Genomic DNA, 14,445 nt, shown 5'->3' with positions numbered 1-14,445 from the left:
AAAGACGAAACTCAAATTTAGTTTTAAAAAATACAAAACGTTACCAAAATCTTTTTAAATTGTCACTTTGCACCTTCTCTTCCCCTCTACTTGTTGCTCTCTCTTTGTCTCAAAAACACTCTCTGTCTCCGTCTCTGTCTTTCTTGTCCTCAGTACTGACAATTTATTATAATAATATATAAAAATAATACTTAATGTTTGCTGATGGGTCGGGTCAGAGTGGCTGATTAACGCATATGTTTGCATGTTGAGGACTGGACTGACCTGCGCATCACACCTGAGAACAGTCAGGAGGACTCGGAGTACCAAAGCTTTATTCTTAATTCTTCAAGCTGTGTTTTTCACAAGATGAGATCCAATCTTATGTCAAATATGACTAAATGTACCACATGTTTGGGTTTTGGCTAGACTAGATTGACTGAAAAGCTCAATATATGTTGATGACTTAATAAATGACACATTCATTTAAAAATAGCTACCTTCCTAAAAGAAAAATTCTGGAAATGACACCAGATGTCCATCTGAATGGCAAATGCACTCTCTCTGAAATGCTCCTTCTTATTAGTCCTCCAGAGAGTGAATCGTGAAAGTGTAAATCATGCAGAGATAGTTGAAGGATTCATTTACAGATCCTGCTGATTTACATGATTAAAGTGGGTGTAGGCGGTAAGACGCTTGGCACCACATCCAACATCACATTAAAATAAACAACCTCAGCTAGGATGTTGGCTCGACTGTGTCTCGATAAACAATGGTGCCATAACTAAATAAATAAAGGAACCAAAATATGTTAAGAGAAGAGAGGTCAGAAAGTTTGGCACGCTTGTGTACAACAGAAATTTAAATGTGTACATACATAAGTATTCAATCTCTTTAATAGGACACACGTAGTTTTAGAAGTCACATAATTAGTGAAAAGGCGATCATGTGTGTATTGTTAAGGCATTTCACTTGATTGCATGAATGCAGCTGTGAAGGGTGTTGTCGTGGCAAAATCTGCAACAAGCTACTTTGCAATAAGATTGTACAATTATATCCGTCATAAAAGCTGAGGATGAGTTGAAGAAGAGTCTATGGTCTGTTGAGACTAAAATATAACTTTTATGCCATATGTGAAGTCATTTGAACAAATATAGCTTAAAGATAACATTTCCCGGAGTTCCCATCTTGACAAGTTTAAAACAAACACATTAAATCTACTTTAATTTAATGTTGCATGACAATAAAATATAAAAGCTATATCAAAATTAATTTTATAGGCAATGCATACTTTATTCTTAATTAAATTGTTTGAAGGCGGCCAGAAATTACAACATTTCCAATAACATAATGCAACTAAGATTCATCGATAGACAGACAGTGACGTATGGACAAAAACAATTCACATATAAGCAAAAGAAAAGTGTACCTACAGTATGAGCACATATATATCACTGAGGCACACACCATACATCAACACTGAACAGGACAAATGCACATATACAACAAACAAGTAAGCAGGGTTTTTTTTGTGTTTTTTTTTTGTGCTTGTTCTTTTCTTTCAGTCTGTGACAAAATAAGTCAGCATTCAAACCGCATTAGTATAATTGGATTATTATAATTTCAGAAGCAATGGTTCGGTATTTTTCACAACATTTTCATCTGGTGTTAGAGGTTGCTGTGTGTGTGTGTGTGTGTGTGTGTGTGTGTGTGTGTGTGTGTGTGTGTGTGTGTGCGTGTGTGTGTGTGTTTATTTCAACTGCAGAAAAATACTAACAAAAAAGACAGTTTCTTGATTTTCCTGAGATTGAAAACATTTGTCTGGCTTCAAATGCTCACTGTCGACCAATTTGATGATAAAAGATGTGAAACGTGTCTCTGCCAACATTTCTCGACGGACACATTCCCAAAAGTGTTGAGATGTTTACTGCGCTGCTGCTCACAATATCAGCTACTAACCATGAAAAGCTTGGAAAAAAGAGAATAGATATTTGCTGATGCATAATGCAGTACACTGGGTACTATTGATATATTTCTTCGGCAGCAGATATGCATTCCTAGTTTGCAGTCTGTTGAGCTCTCAGGGCCACCGTACTTATCACACCTTGTAAATACATATTGAGAAATAAACTCGGAAATTGACTTTTCTGGTCTTCTGACCACTCAAAGCGCTTTCATAATACATGTCATTCACCCATTCATACACAGCAAATTTATCTCTGAATTGTAGTAGAAGCATAAAGTGGTATGAAATGTGGATTACTTGATTAAATACATTTCACCACTGTTACCGTAATACCAGAGGTGGGCCCACACTTAGTAAAAAAAGCACTGATCCTACTATTTTTCAAAAAAGTTCTATGCACACAATTTCTTGCATTCCAAGTTTCTTCTTTTAAAACACATCAGCTGTAGATGAAGTATTACCTTGTAAGAGCTCTCCCTTGGGCCCCAGCTGATCCTTAGCTTCCACTGATGGCTGACGCTTGAGGGAACTATGTCATCTTTCTGTCTTACAAGCTGAATCAATAAAACTGCCTTCAACAGAGGCCACATACACACTGACAGATGATACACACAGTCACTTTATGTCCTTGGCTGTCGCGTGTGTGTGTGTGTGTGTGTGAACATGTGTAGACATGTGAACAAGTGTGAATATGAATACAAATGCAACAAATAGGAGTGGCTGGCTGAGTTCATCAAGTGAACTCTATCAACATCTATTTTACAGTAAATGAGCATTACAGTGTGGGTCATGTGAAGGAAATGCATATTGACATGCATAATTAAATTATGCATTACATTGTCTGCTTATTTAAACATGTGGGTGTGTGTACATAATTAATGAATGTGTGTGTGTTGGGAGGAAGGGCAGCTGTTCTTTTGACCTAGCCGGCCAGCCGAGGCAAGAGAATACTCAAAGTAACAGGACGCCTCGCTCCGCGCTGCCATACTGGCACTAATCTCAGGCTCATGTCGTGTGAGGCCCAATTTAGTGGAGAGAGGGATCACAGAGGACAAGTGTGCTCAGACTGTGATTTCCTCTCTCTGTGTGTGTGTACGTGTGTGTGTGTGTCTTTCTTCAGCAGTCAGTGTCTTTGTATTTATTTTCTTATGAGAAGCAAATATTCCCTCCTAGATAGAATGATGAGGACGATTCTGCAAACGAACACATTTAGTTCATTCTCACTTTCAGGGGGTTATTTGGTGCTGATTTACTGTTTGCGATACAACTTGGATCAAGGTTTTTTTTTCGTAGTCAAAGGTTTAAGGTTAGGAGGAAAGCACAAAGCTAAAAAAAGAAAGCACAAATTGCGCGTCACCAAAGTCTTCCACAAGCTGCTCGCTGGACAGCTGTGAGTTCTAACAATAGCCATGTTTGCGGTTTACATGCATTATGATCCAATGCTTTGGAGGGAGGCCTGACGGGCCGACAATGATCCAACTGCATTTTCCCCTAGTCAGCTTTCATACTTTGGCCATTGTGGGTTAGGGACCTGAAGTACACAATATCTGCCATGCAGCAACAACAGCCAGGGGGGGTGGGGGGGGTATGGTGTAACAACAGTTATCTGCATAAGTGTGCATTCACAAACAATGTCATCTATCAATACGACGACACCTTACTCACTAATTCCCCCTGGCAGGAGACAGGCCATCAGACAGATTTACTGTAACAGTGGCAGCGGGACAATGCCCGGAAAGAAAGACATGTGGGATCTGACCTGTGGTCAGCCTTAATCAGATGTGTCATTCACCGATTCAGCACCTGAGCTGAATCACTCCTCCTTTCTCACTCAGCTGCTGCGTGTCCCCTGATTCAGTTTCATTAAAAAAAGTAATAACCGCAGCTGGCACCCCTTAATGAACATTGAAATTGCCGTTGCGCTGCTCATAACACACACTATATTTCCATGGAGAAATGTGACAGAGGCAGTAGAGGGGGGGGAAAGGCACCCTGCGTGCAGCAGAGCAGGGTGAACACTGTTGCTGATGAGTTGCCATCAGCAGAGCTGCGATCAGAGCCGTGTTGCTGAGTGCCTGCATGTCTGCGTCATTGTGTGGGTGTTTTTCCGTTTTTTTTCCGCTGAACTACTCTGTGCACATTTACGGCACGATACCTGTGTTTATGCCTTTCGTGTGTGTGTGTGTCGGCCAGTTATGCCAGTGGGATTACAAAAAGACAAATGGAAGAAATTGAAAAGTGTGCATAAATAAATCAACTGTCATGCCTGCTGCATATATCGTGTGTTTTTGAAGCAGCTTCAGAAGTTTGTCTATCCCAGTAAGGTTTCAGGTTTCATGCATTTGCACAACCATACATTTCCTTGCATTCTCTTTGATCATAAATCATGGTGTGAGGGGAGATGGAATAGGTGCGCTTTGGCAGCAATGACAGCTTTAGCTATTTCCTCTGCACGTGTTAAAATGATTTACTCTGAGGTTAGTCACTGGTATGATATGAATTTGGCTTTGGTTCTATTTTAGCAGCCCAAAGAAATATGATATCTGGAGGAAAGGTGACTAGTCAACCGTGACTGTCACTGAACAGTCAGACCAGGGTCACATACTGCCTGTAAATCCTTCTTGGTGCATGTTGTGATCTTCACTAACTTGCTGCGTCACAGTCATTCAAATGGTGTCTGGCAAGCTTCTCGTCAAACTTCTATGGCATTCCGAGTTTAAAATGATATGCAAAGAGTCCTCAAAGGAGCCCGTGGGAAATAAATACCTGCGCGTCAACTCGTTGCCTACAGTCGTTTCAATGAGGGTCAGGCGGCAGAGAGGAAGCAGTTTCGATCAAGACAGTACGGGGCATAAAGTGGTTGCCACCCATGTAAACGCGCACATAGTTCACACTGGCTTTGGCCAATCAAAAAGAAGAGAACGGGCATTGGGAAAATAAAAGGAGGTTGGAAGAAAAAGAAAAGAAAACGAGAGTGATGGAATAGCTAATAATGCTGTCGTCTGACTAATCTGAGTTGTATAACACGGCCGGCGCAAGTTATTTATAAGGACAAACCGAACCCTATTTTCGGTTGCCAGGGCGGTGTGATGGTAGCTTAAAAGTGTGACGGTTTGTCTAAACGTTGTTTCACTTCAAATCCTCCCCGAGTCAAAATGTGTTGCTAAGTGTTCAGCTGGATGTTTGAGCTTCACTTTGCAGAAAAATGTGTGTGAAGAATTTTAAACTAAGCTTGTTTTTCATCCATCTGCCGATCGAGGACATATTCCTAAACTGTAAACCGAGAAATAAATTGAGCTATTGAATACACAGTAGAAGATCAGACTTTGGCCCTGCATGCCTCTGAACAGAGAAGCCCTCACTGCCTCAGGAGTAAAATCCTCTCACTGTCCATTACATTTAGAAATGTGCACTCTGTGCAGCACTCTGACTGAGCTCGCTAAATCTGCAGCAATGAAAGGACTAACCATATAAAACCAGGTTTGTATTTTGCTACCTAAGGAGCTGCTGGAACCGGCTCTTTCATTGATAGAATCAAGTCAAAATTACAAAGTTGCACTGCTGGCTTTTAGAAAATCGTGGAATCAATAGTACAAGTAAACATCGAAACAGACTTTGAACTGTTGTGGCTCGATAAAGAGCTGTGCCAGGTGGGCAAACTTCTGTTGTCAGCCAGCCCTTTGACATAAATCTCATTGCGTTTTGGTGTCAAATTGCAAACAAGGCTTTTGTGTTGAATACTGTCTGACTTGAGTTAGTGAGTTAACATGAACGTGAAAAGCTGAGCGGAGTGGGAATCATCAGTTGAAAACAAAAATTGTTTATACTGTCTTTTCATTCCTTTTTAAATGGCTTTCTAAAACACCTTTCTCCTAAATCTATTAAATTTAGGATTGATTTATTCTCAATTGTTTATTCTTTGCTTTTGTGAAGCACCTGGTAAACCATTCTTGAAAAGCATGAACGTCTTCTTTGTCGAGTAGAATTACAAACTAAAAATGAACGGTGGAGAGAGGCTTCAATTCAATCTAATTGTTCTTTTCTCCTGTCCAACTCGACTCGTTTGCCTTTCATGAGACGGCGAGCACAAATCCCTTATGATGTGCCTTCAATTTATTCCCTGCAAAGCACAAAAGCTTCCGTGCTTTTTCGACTCGCTCTCTCATTTACACTTAATGCAAACAACTTCCTCCCACATTTGCTGTCAATTCAAAAGTAATTAACGCTTAATGCTTGTTGACTATATGTGAATAGCTGTTCCACGGAGACACTCACAGCTTTTTGAAGTCGTACACCGTGTACTCGGGCCAGTCGATGTAGCACACCACCCGGCCGGGGAGCTGGTCCGTGTTGGAGTAGTAGTACTGGGGGAATGCCAGGAGCAGAGCCAGCACCCAGATCACTGCCACCACCACCTTGGTCTCTGTGGAGGACATGCGCTGCTGCAGAGGGTGGATGATGGCCATGTACCTGCAGGGGAGAAGATACAGGGATGCTGAGCAACACCTGAGCCTCTTTGACCCTCGTATTAGTCATATTAAATAAGTCACCACTGTCTCTGACATAATGCAGTTTTGGTGATCACTTAATTTCGAGTATGATTGATTCACACTTCATTGCTTTGAAACTATTACGCTGAACTGATACAATACATTATAAGCCATCAGAAATGTACATGTAGACAGATGAATAAATCAATAGTTCTACATTTTGGGAAACACGTTTATTAGCCGGTTAGCTCAGCCGAGCAGAAAGACTGGAGGCAGCTCAAGAAACATTGCACACGACCAAGAAAAAGTCCTACAAATAACTCGTCACAAATCTATAAATGTCGATATTACGCTCTGGTTTTTGTATGGATTAAATATATAAGATATACATTCAGACAGAAGGCGTTCACATCCATTTTGGGTGAACAATTCTAAGATGATGTAGCAGGACCTCATCTAAACCTTAATTCAACATGCATAACCTGCTGAAGATCAGATTTAAAACAAAAATCCCCTAAAACAAGGAAATGATGCTATATACTATATGCTTTCTGCAGTGCAGGCCTGGCAAAGCGTTACCAGTGAGGAAGTGTCTGCTCATGTCTGTGACTCACAGCCCTCCGGCCCTCATTGACTGCAAAAGGATTTGACACCAAATATTAAATGTGATGACTCATTTAAATTAAGAATTACTAATGCAATAATTCTCTGTCCCCTAAAATGCAGTGACTATATATATATATATATATATATATATATATATATATAAAAAAGGCTACAAGTCTTACACTTTACATTTGACTCACTCAAATTAATGCTAATTATAAGAACTTTAACCTCATTGTCACAAAGTCAATATTACGGTACACAAAATGTAGATTACGGTCCGTGTACTAAGCGTTTGTTAATAGGGAATAAGGCTCTTATAAGATGTTTAATAATGTGTTGATATGACTATGTAATAATTGTGAGATTATAGGCCATTTATAAGCACTTATAAAGCACTTCTTAACAGTTTATAGACTGCTTAACAACATTATTAATAGCTTTGAGTTTATCATTGTTGTTTATAATAGCATTTCAAACCCATTCATTAAGTTTAATATTTGTTAAACATTTACTAAGCTATTTTTGTTGCTTTATTAAGATTAATGAAACTTTTTGCAGGTACCAGCTCTAAAGCAACAGCAATGACTTGTTAATAAAGGGTAAATAATAAAAGTGTAAATTGCTCAGAAATCTATTAAATGAAACTACAAAAACCGAAGCGGCCCATTACAAAACATCTCTATCCAAATAAATTAACTTTGTGCTTAATTGTGTTTTAATGTTTCACCTAAAGGCAGACTGGAGGAGAGGATAAAGAGTCGCACAGATGGACAATTCATTGTTTAGTGTGTGATCACAAGTTATTTAGGTCCTTGATGAAGGCAAAGTGTGAAAAATGCTCATTTGTGTAAGAGCCATAAACTGAAAATAGAGTTCTTGAAGGGTAACTCCAACTTCACACTGAAACACAACCTGCAGGACTTACACACACTCGCCCACACATCTACGTCTCACACATTTACAAGTTATCAAACAACACAGTAAGCTTTGATTTGTCAAGTAAATTTTTTTTTATTTTATGGCCATGAGTTTACCAGAGACACCAAGATGAGAGTTACATTAGAAGTATACTTCTACACAAATCACTACCGTCTGCATTTTAGTAATGACATCACATTGTCATAATCAGGCTCCTAATCAGAGAGATGACGAGGGCATGAATAACTTAAAATGACCGAGAACATCACCACTGAGCGTCTGGAATTACAACACTTGCTGGCAGAATCCATTTCCTCAGTGAAAATATAATAATTCCGGGTGTGAGTGGAAAATGTAAATGCATTACCTCTGTTTCTGTTTTTAATACTCTGCAAAGATTTTTGACTGATAAATCCCATCAACATGGGTTGTTCTTCCTAATTACTCAATAACCTGAAAGCTATATTTAGCAAGTAAAGTGCTAATTTGATTGAATTTAATTTTCTCAGCGATACATATATTCATTCTTCACCTCATGTGTTGAAAAACCCAGACAATAAACATTGTTATGCGGTACGGTATTCAGTCTGGAAGCATGCACGGCATACATTCCTACAGGAGCATCAACAGCAGTGTTCTTATTATTTTTCGACCCCTTTTAAGCAAAGCTCTCCAGTGAAATGTAGGGTCTAATTAGGACTTAATTCCACTAATAACCCAAATTAATCTGCCAAATTGGACGTCAACTTCTCCCTCTAATTATATCAGTGACAAAAGGAGGCCTTTGAAATCCAACGCTCCCAGCGGTCGGCTGAAAACGCGCGATCACATCCTTGGCTTTACTTTGGCTCTGCTGGCAGCCATGTGGCTTTTCTTCACGTAGGTGAGTCATAGTCAGGGTGTTGATGTCAGAATCAAACACACACCTGCAGAGGACAATGTCAGAGGTTTAGAGGCAGCTGTTTGCTCTAACACTTTTCATAAGGATACGTGAATGTTTGCAGCATAGCGGTAGCTAAGTGCCAATTGAAGTTGTTTCATGATCGTCTGGAAACATGATCTATCATATTTCCTTTGCAACTCCTTTCTTTTGGAATTCCCTTTCCGGGACAGCACGACTGACCAAATTAGCCGTCTTACATACTTACCTTAAGGTTTGACTGCTCACCTGTAGGCATTTTCTCTGGCAAAATTGAAGACTGAAATTGATCAAGAATGATGAAAGAAGCTGGACTATTCATGTGTGTTTCATATTCTGTCAAATGTTGAACCCGATCTGAAACAAAACTGTGTAAAACCTACTGGCATGATGTGCTAACAATTAATATGCAGCCACACTTGGAAAAAAAGCAGAAATATTATAATGTATCAAGAGTTTTTTCATCCTAAACTTGCAAGCTTTCTGATCGACGTCTGCTATGCACATTCAAACCCATTTAATTTCAATGTGTTTCAGTTCGAGCTGTTTTTCTGCCAGCAAATAATATAGCTCCTCCAGCATAGATCAATATGAACACTCCTTTCATTTTCAATTTTTTTCTAAAAAGAAAAGTCTCTGTATTCTAGTGCATCCTTGGCGCCCTGGATAAATAACGGAGGAACATGTCTGGATGGATTTAAATGTCCCGAGAACCACTGCAACTGTTCAGAGTTATTTCATGTTCATGTCTTTGCCTGATGAGAGCTCTGCTTGCCTTTTGTCTTCCTGCCTTTTATTTAACATCTTGGAAAGCACACCTTTGAGACTTTGCACTCCAAGTATTTGTCTGTGGGCAATATCGGATTCCTCTCAAGATAATACCTTCTCACTAGGTGGCAGGCTGCATGGACAGCTGGGGTTAGATTGCATGGGGGACATACACCCAATTATCCACAAATAGCACCTAAACGTCCGTGGCAATGCAACAGTTTGATATAAACACCATGAGGCTGCAACACTGTTTTCCTGAAGAAACTGAAGTGATTTAGAAGGAAGCAGCTAAAGCGACAGATGGAATGGCCTGCCCGTGATTTTTTTTCTCCTTTTTTTTTCTCCAAATTGCATTTGAACGTCGGCTGTGGTAATTTGATCATGAATTTGCTTCATCTGGATTATTGGCCTCTTGGGGGGTTGTTGTTGTTTTGCAGAAGGTTACGTAACACTTCCATCAAAGGGTAAAGGTGGCAGAGCCTGGGGTGTCTGTTTGTATGTGTGTGTGTGTGCGTGTGTGTGTGTGTGTCTTTTGAAGGATTGTCACTGTTGTTTCCATTATTGTCTACATGCATACATATGAATCTTTCAGCCACCTCATTGTCATCAACAACCAACAGACACCATGTCTTGTGCCAAACCAATATCCACCTGCATCACCTCTTCCATGGTTGAGTGTGTAGCCTAAGTGTGTGTGTCCACAGAAGATGAGCTTGCTTGTTGAGGTTAGCCTAATCTAGAAAATCCAATCCTCACAGCATTCAGGAAACGTGCTGCAAAATGACAAAAGCAAAACCAAATAGAGAAATCCCAAATTCACACAATGCTGCAGGTTGCACAGCATACAACGGGAATGACTACTCGATGTACTGAGGATACCATGTTGATTTTAAGACCATATATTATGTACCACTATGTTCAGTGGTACGCTATGAATACTCAAAAAAGGCTAACACTAGGTTAACTGCAGATATCTGCAATAATATCTGAAAGTTGAAAAACTAAATGTGTGATCATTTTGCAGCTGGCGATTATTTGGCATTAGTAACTTTATGAGTCACAAACAAAATAAAACAAAATATTCCAAACATGTCCACGTTTTGTTGTTACACGCATACAGTGTCTCTTCAAAATAAGACCTTTTTTTTATTAGGTTTTTAGGCAACAAAAGCACTTGAAAAGATTGCAGTTGGACTGAGAATCTAAAAATGACGTGGATTGGTTCACATTGGAGTCAATTGAAAACCTAGTGCATCTCATACAGACGTCAAACAGTGCGCTACCTCTCTCTCGCTCTCTCTCTCTCTCTCTCTCGAAGAAGAAGAAGAAGAAGAAGAAGAAGAAGAAGAAGAAGAAGAAGAAGAAGAAGAAGAAGAAGAAAATGAAGAAGAAGAAGAAGAAGATGATGATGTTTTTATCATTTGCTGATGTTTTGTCTCTATGTGAGTTGCAGCACATTGAGCTTTCAGGGCCACCGTACTTATGACTTCATTTTACAAAACAATTAACACAACAAATAGGAATACCAAATGAAAGATAACATCACATCATCAATGGTAACAAAATCCACCAGCCAGCCAAGTGCCCTTCAGCAAGGCACTAACAGCGTCAAAGCCATTTGTCAAGCTTGAATCAGAGTTGATTTTTCAGTGACAGGAGATGACAAGTGTTGATTGGAGTGTTGTTTATTCACTAAGAGGTGACATCGCTCTGAGGCAGCTGTTCAAAGGGATCTAAATGTGTGACACTGACTCTGATGGATGTGGATTCACAGAAGCATCGACGCTGTCTTTCAAAATCATCAGATCTGTAATTAACAGCGGGCATTTTTGATGTGTTTCTGCTAACAAGATATCCTAATGCAAAATGTGCTGTGTGTGCAGACTAGAGATACAGACACAACATAGAATCCACCCTCATGTTACATAATTACATGTTGACACGGAACATAAGCAAACTGACACTGAGCTTATACCACAGACATATATTACATATTTAGGAATAACATTTGACTTCTCAGTATCTTGTCAATATGTTATTGCTAACATATTAAGTGCCAGTTAACTTAAATTTATATTGGTGTAGTGGTTTGATTTCAACATTTAGGAATGCAGGTCTTCAAAATAACATTATTCTGTATTTACTTCAAGCACCTTCTCAAACACATGTTGGTAGTGATAGATTTAGTGGAACTAGTGCCTGGGGCTCAGGTTAAACCATGCAGAGGCTGCATCAAATGTACAATATCATCACTGAGCATGCCCCCCGATATTTGTGTCCACAGCCAGCGTATGTTCTTGTAAAGTGCCGAGAGTAAATAATGTAGCTGGTGTCGTACTGTGGAACTTACTTGTGTGATTAGTCTGTTTTCTTTGAATCAATGAGTATTTATTTTTGGGTTTTAAGATTTAAATACTGAACCATGCTCTGTGGCTGCATGGATGGCAATGGTGCTCTGTTATTCGACGAGTCAGTCGGCCACTTTGGTCGGGAGTGAAATATCACCAGCATTGAGATGATTTGACATCCACAGTCTCCAGAAGATGTATCCCGCTGACTTTGGTGATCCCCTGACTTTAACACTAGCGGCACTCAGACATTCAGTTATTGTAATCCATCTGTTGCTTCAGAACCATGGACAGCGCCGCGGACTTATCAATAGACAGCATAATGAGAGAAACTTTTGGCACGCTTTGCGGGGCGTCAGAGATTCGAACTTGCACAGTCGAATAAAGAATCACTGAGTCAGGGGCACCCTCTGCCCGAGCACTCTCTCTCTCTCTGCTACTAAGGGATGGAGAGGGGAGATGGCAGGTTGCCAAGGTCGATGCATTTTGGTCATTTTGGCATCCCCCATTAAATCGCCTCCTAACATCCGCAATTTTAATATTGTCATTGTAAGCATGTTAGCATGTTGGTGAAGCATTTGGCTAATAGCTCTCCTGTGGAGTCTCGCATATAACGTTGCAAAAAAGTTTCAAAGGATTTTTATGAGCTTTTGCATCGCTAATAAAGGAATCACATTGTGCGGAACAGACCTCTTCAATCCGTACACTTGTTCAACAACTGGGAGGCTTCAAGTCCTAACCAAGACGGCAAACTGTGTTACTCTTTTCAACCTTGACAAAAGCAGCGCATGCCAGATCCACTCCTACCGTTCTTACATTTAACAATAAATGCCCTAGAAGAAATACAGTACACAGCATGATATAAATACAATAAAATAGCTTACAGAAGCTCGGTCTATACAACAATTTACCTTACACAGACTGCCAGGCAATGCTTTGACTCTCTGCATACGCAAATCTATTTGAACCTTTTATTGAAAACGTGTTGCAACTTTAGCAAACTTGCATCGCTGCCAGCATGAATATATTTTAGTATTTAACATTATCTTCTTGTTTTTTCCCTCGATGAGTAGAGGTCACAATCGTATTTAATGTGCACTGCCCCTATAAATAGAAAATAACTAAACCATTCAGACCACAGATCCATAAATAGATGAAACGGAATGAAAATATATGAGCCTAGGGTTTGTGATAGGCTTCAGACAGGTGTAAAAGCTGAGGGAAAACTTCACTCACAGTAGAAATCCAAACACACTTGTTCTTGTCACACCGCTCTATTTCCTGTTTTATAGGCATACATTATTCATGACCTTCATTACAATTGTCATATATACATAGAGGTACATACAGAAAATTTGACCTCTACATTTAATCGAGTAGGGGGCTGATGTGAAGCACCCTGGGAGCAACTTGGGGTTTAATGTCTCGCTCAAGGACACTTTGACATGCAAACAGGAGGAGCCCGCAAACTGCCAACCTTGGGATCAAAGGACACTGCCCACTGAGCTACATGTGTCACACAGTCCTTTTGTGAACAAAAAGGAATACCATTGTTCCCACTTTTCAAGCACAGATAACGAGAAAGCGAAAGGTGGGCAGAATATCTTCCCATGATGATTTCTCTGGGGGAAAAAAAGGACTTTGAAGGGAGTGGAGGAAGTGGAAATTGGAAAAGGAAGGTGAGAGAGCCAGAGAGGAGGCCACCGGGAGCTGTCCTTGATATGCTGTGCAGTAATGCTGCAATCCAGTGTACTCGGAACTCAGATAAAAGGGAAATTCAGGCAAGAGCTATCCAGCCCGAGGTTGCCAACATAAATACACCCGACATCACAGCAACATGTCGGCACAGAAAATTACCTTTTCATTATATTTTACTTCATGCCCTGTTTTATGTAGTGTTGTGACAACGTTGAAGCTTTTTTCATTGTTTCCAGTTGAGTTGTGCTTTTGTGTGAGCATGCGGCACCAACCTCCTCGGGGGTCACCACGGATCCTTGAAGTTACTTAAATTAAATTATATTATTATTCCCCACAGGATTCTCCAGTTGTCAATTTAAAATGCGTTTCTTTCTTTGCTAATGGCTGTGGTAATTAATGTAGGCCCTCTGTAGATGCTTGTGAAGCTCAGAAACTTGCCATACAAGCATCAGCTTGCTCCGGGCATCCATTCCTTGCAGATGCACTGGGATGCACAAAGACTGGAAGTCAGGAATACCGACTCAGAAATAGAGACTTGAAATCGATTGCAGTGTTAGTCTTCTGCGGTCTTGACCTGGTCTGTCTAGGAAAAGCTGGTCCATCATGGTCCAGTCTCAAACAATCCCCCTTTGAACGTATTAACTGCTCAGCGGTGTGAAGGGCAGCAGGTAATAGCTCAGAAATCAGAGAGGCAGGGAAGTAGTCGCAAAGCGGCAGGTTGTGAATGAAAAACATTCTTATTTCTCT

The 14,445-nt window shown here is 40.1% G+C and overlaps 1 protein-coding gene across 1 annotated transcript in view; it reads right to left on the bottom strand.

Moving 5' to 3' along the window:
- The window catches only part of tacr1a (tachykinin receptor 1a), a 35,467-nt gene that overhangs the window by 15,329 nt on the left and 5,693 nt on the right, over positions 1–14,445 (bottom strand). Inside the window, exon 2 of the mRNA XM_034541818.1 lies at positions 6,221–6,415. Within this exon, the coding sequence (XP_034397709.1) occupies positions 6,221–6,415 (195 nt within the window). The remainder of the gene's footprint in view (positions 1–6,220; positions 6,416–14,445) is intronic.

The sequence above is a fragment of the Cyclopterus lumpus genome, chromosome 9 (assembly GCF_009769545.1).
Source record: "Cyclopterus lumpus isolate fCycLum1 chromosome 9, fCycLum1.pri, whole genome shotgun sequence".
Lineage (NCBI taxonomy): Eukaryota > Metazoa > Chordata > Actinopteri > Perciformes > Cyclopteridae > Cyclopterus > Cyclopterus lumpus.
The sequence above is the reverse complement of the archived record's forward strand: the minus strand, read 5'-3'. Positions and strand labels throughout refer to the sequence as shown.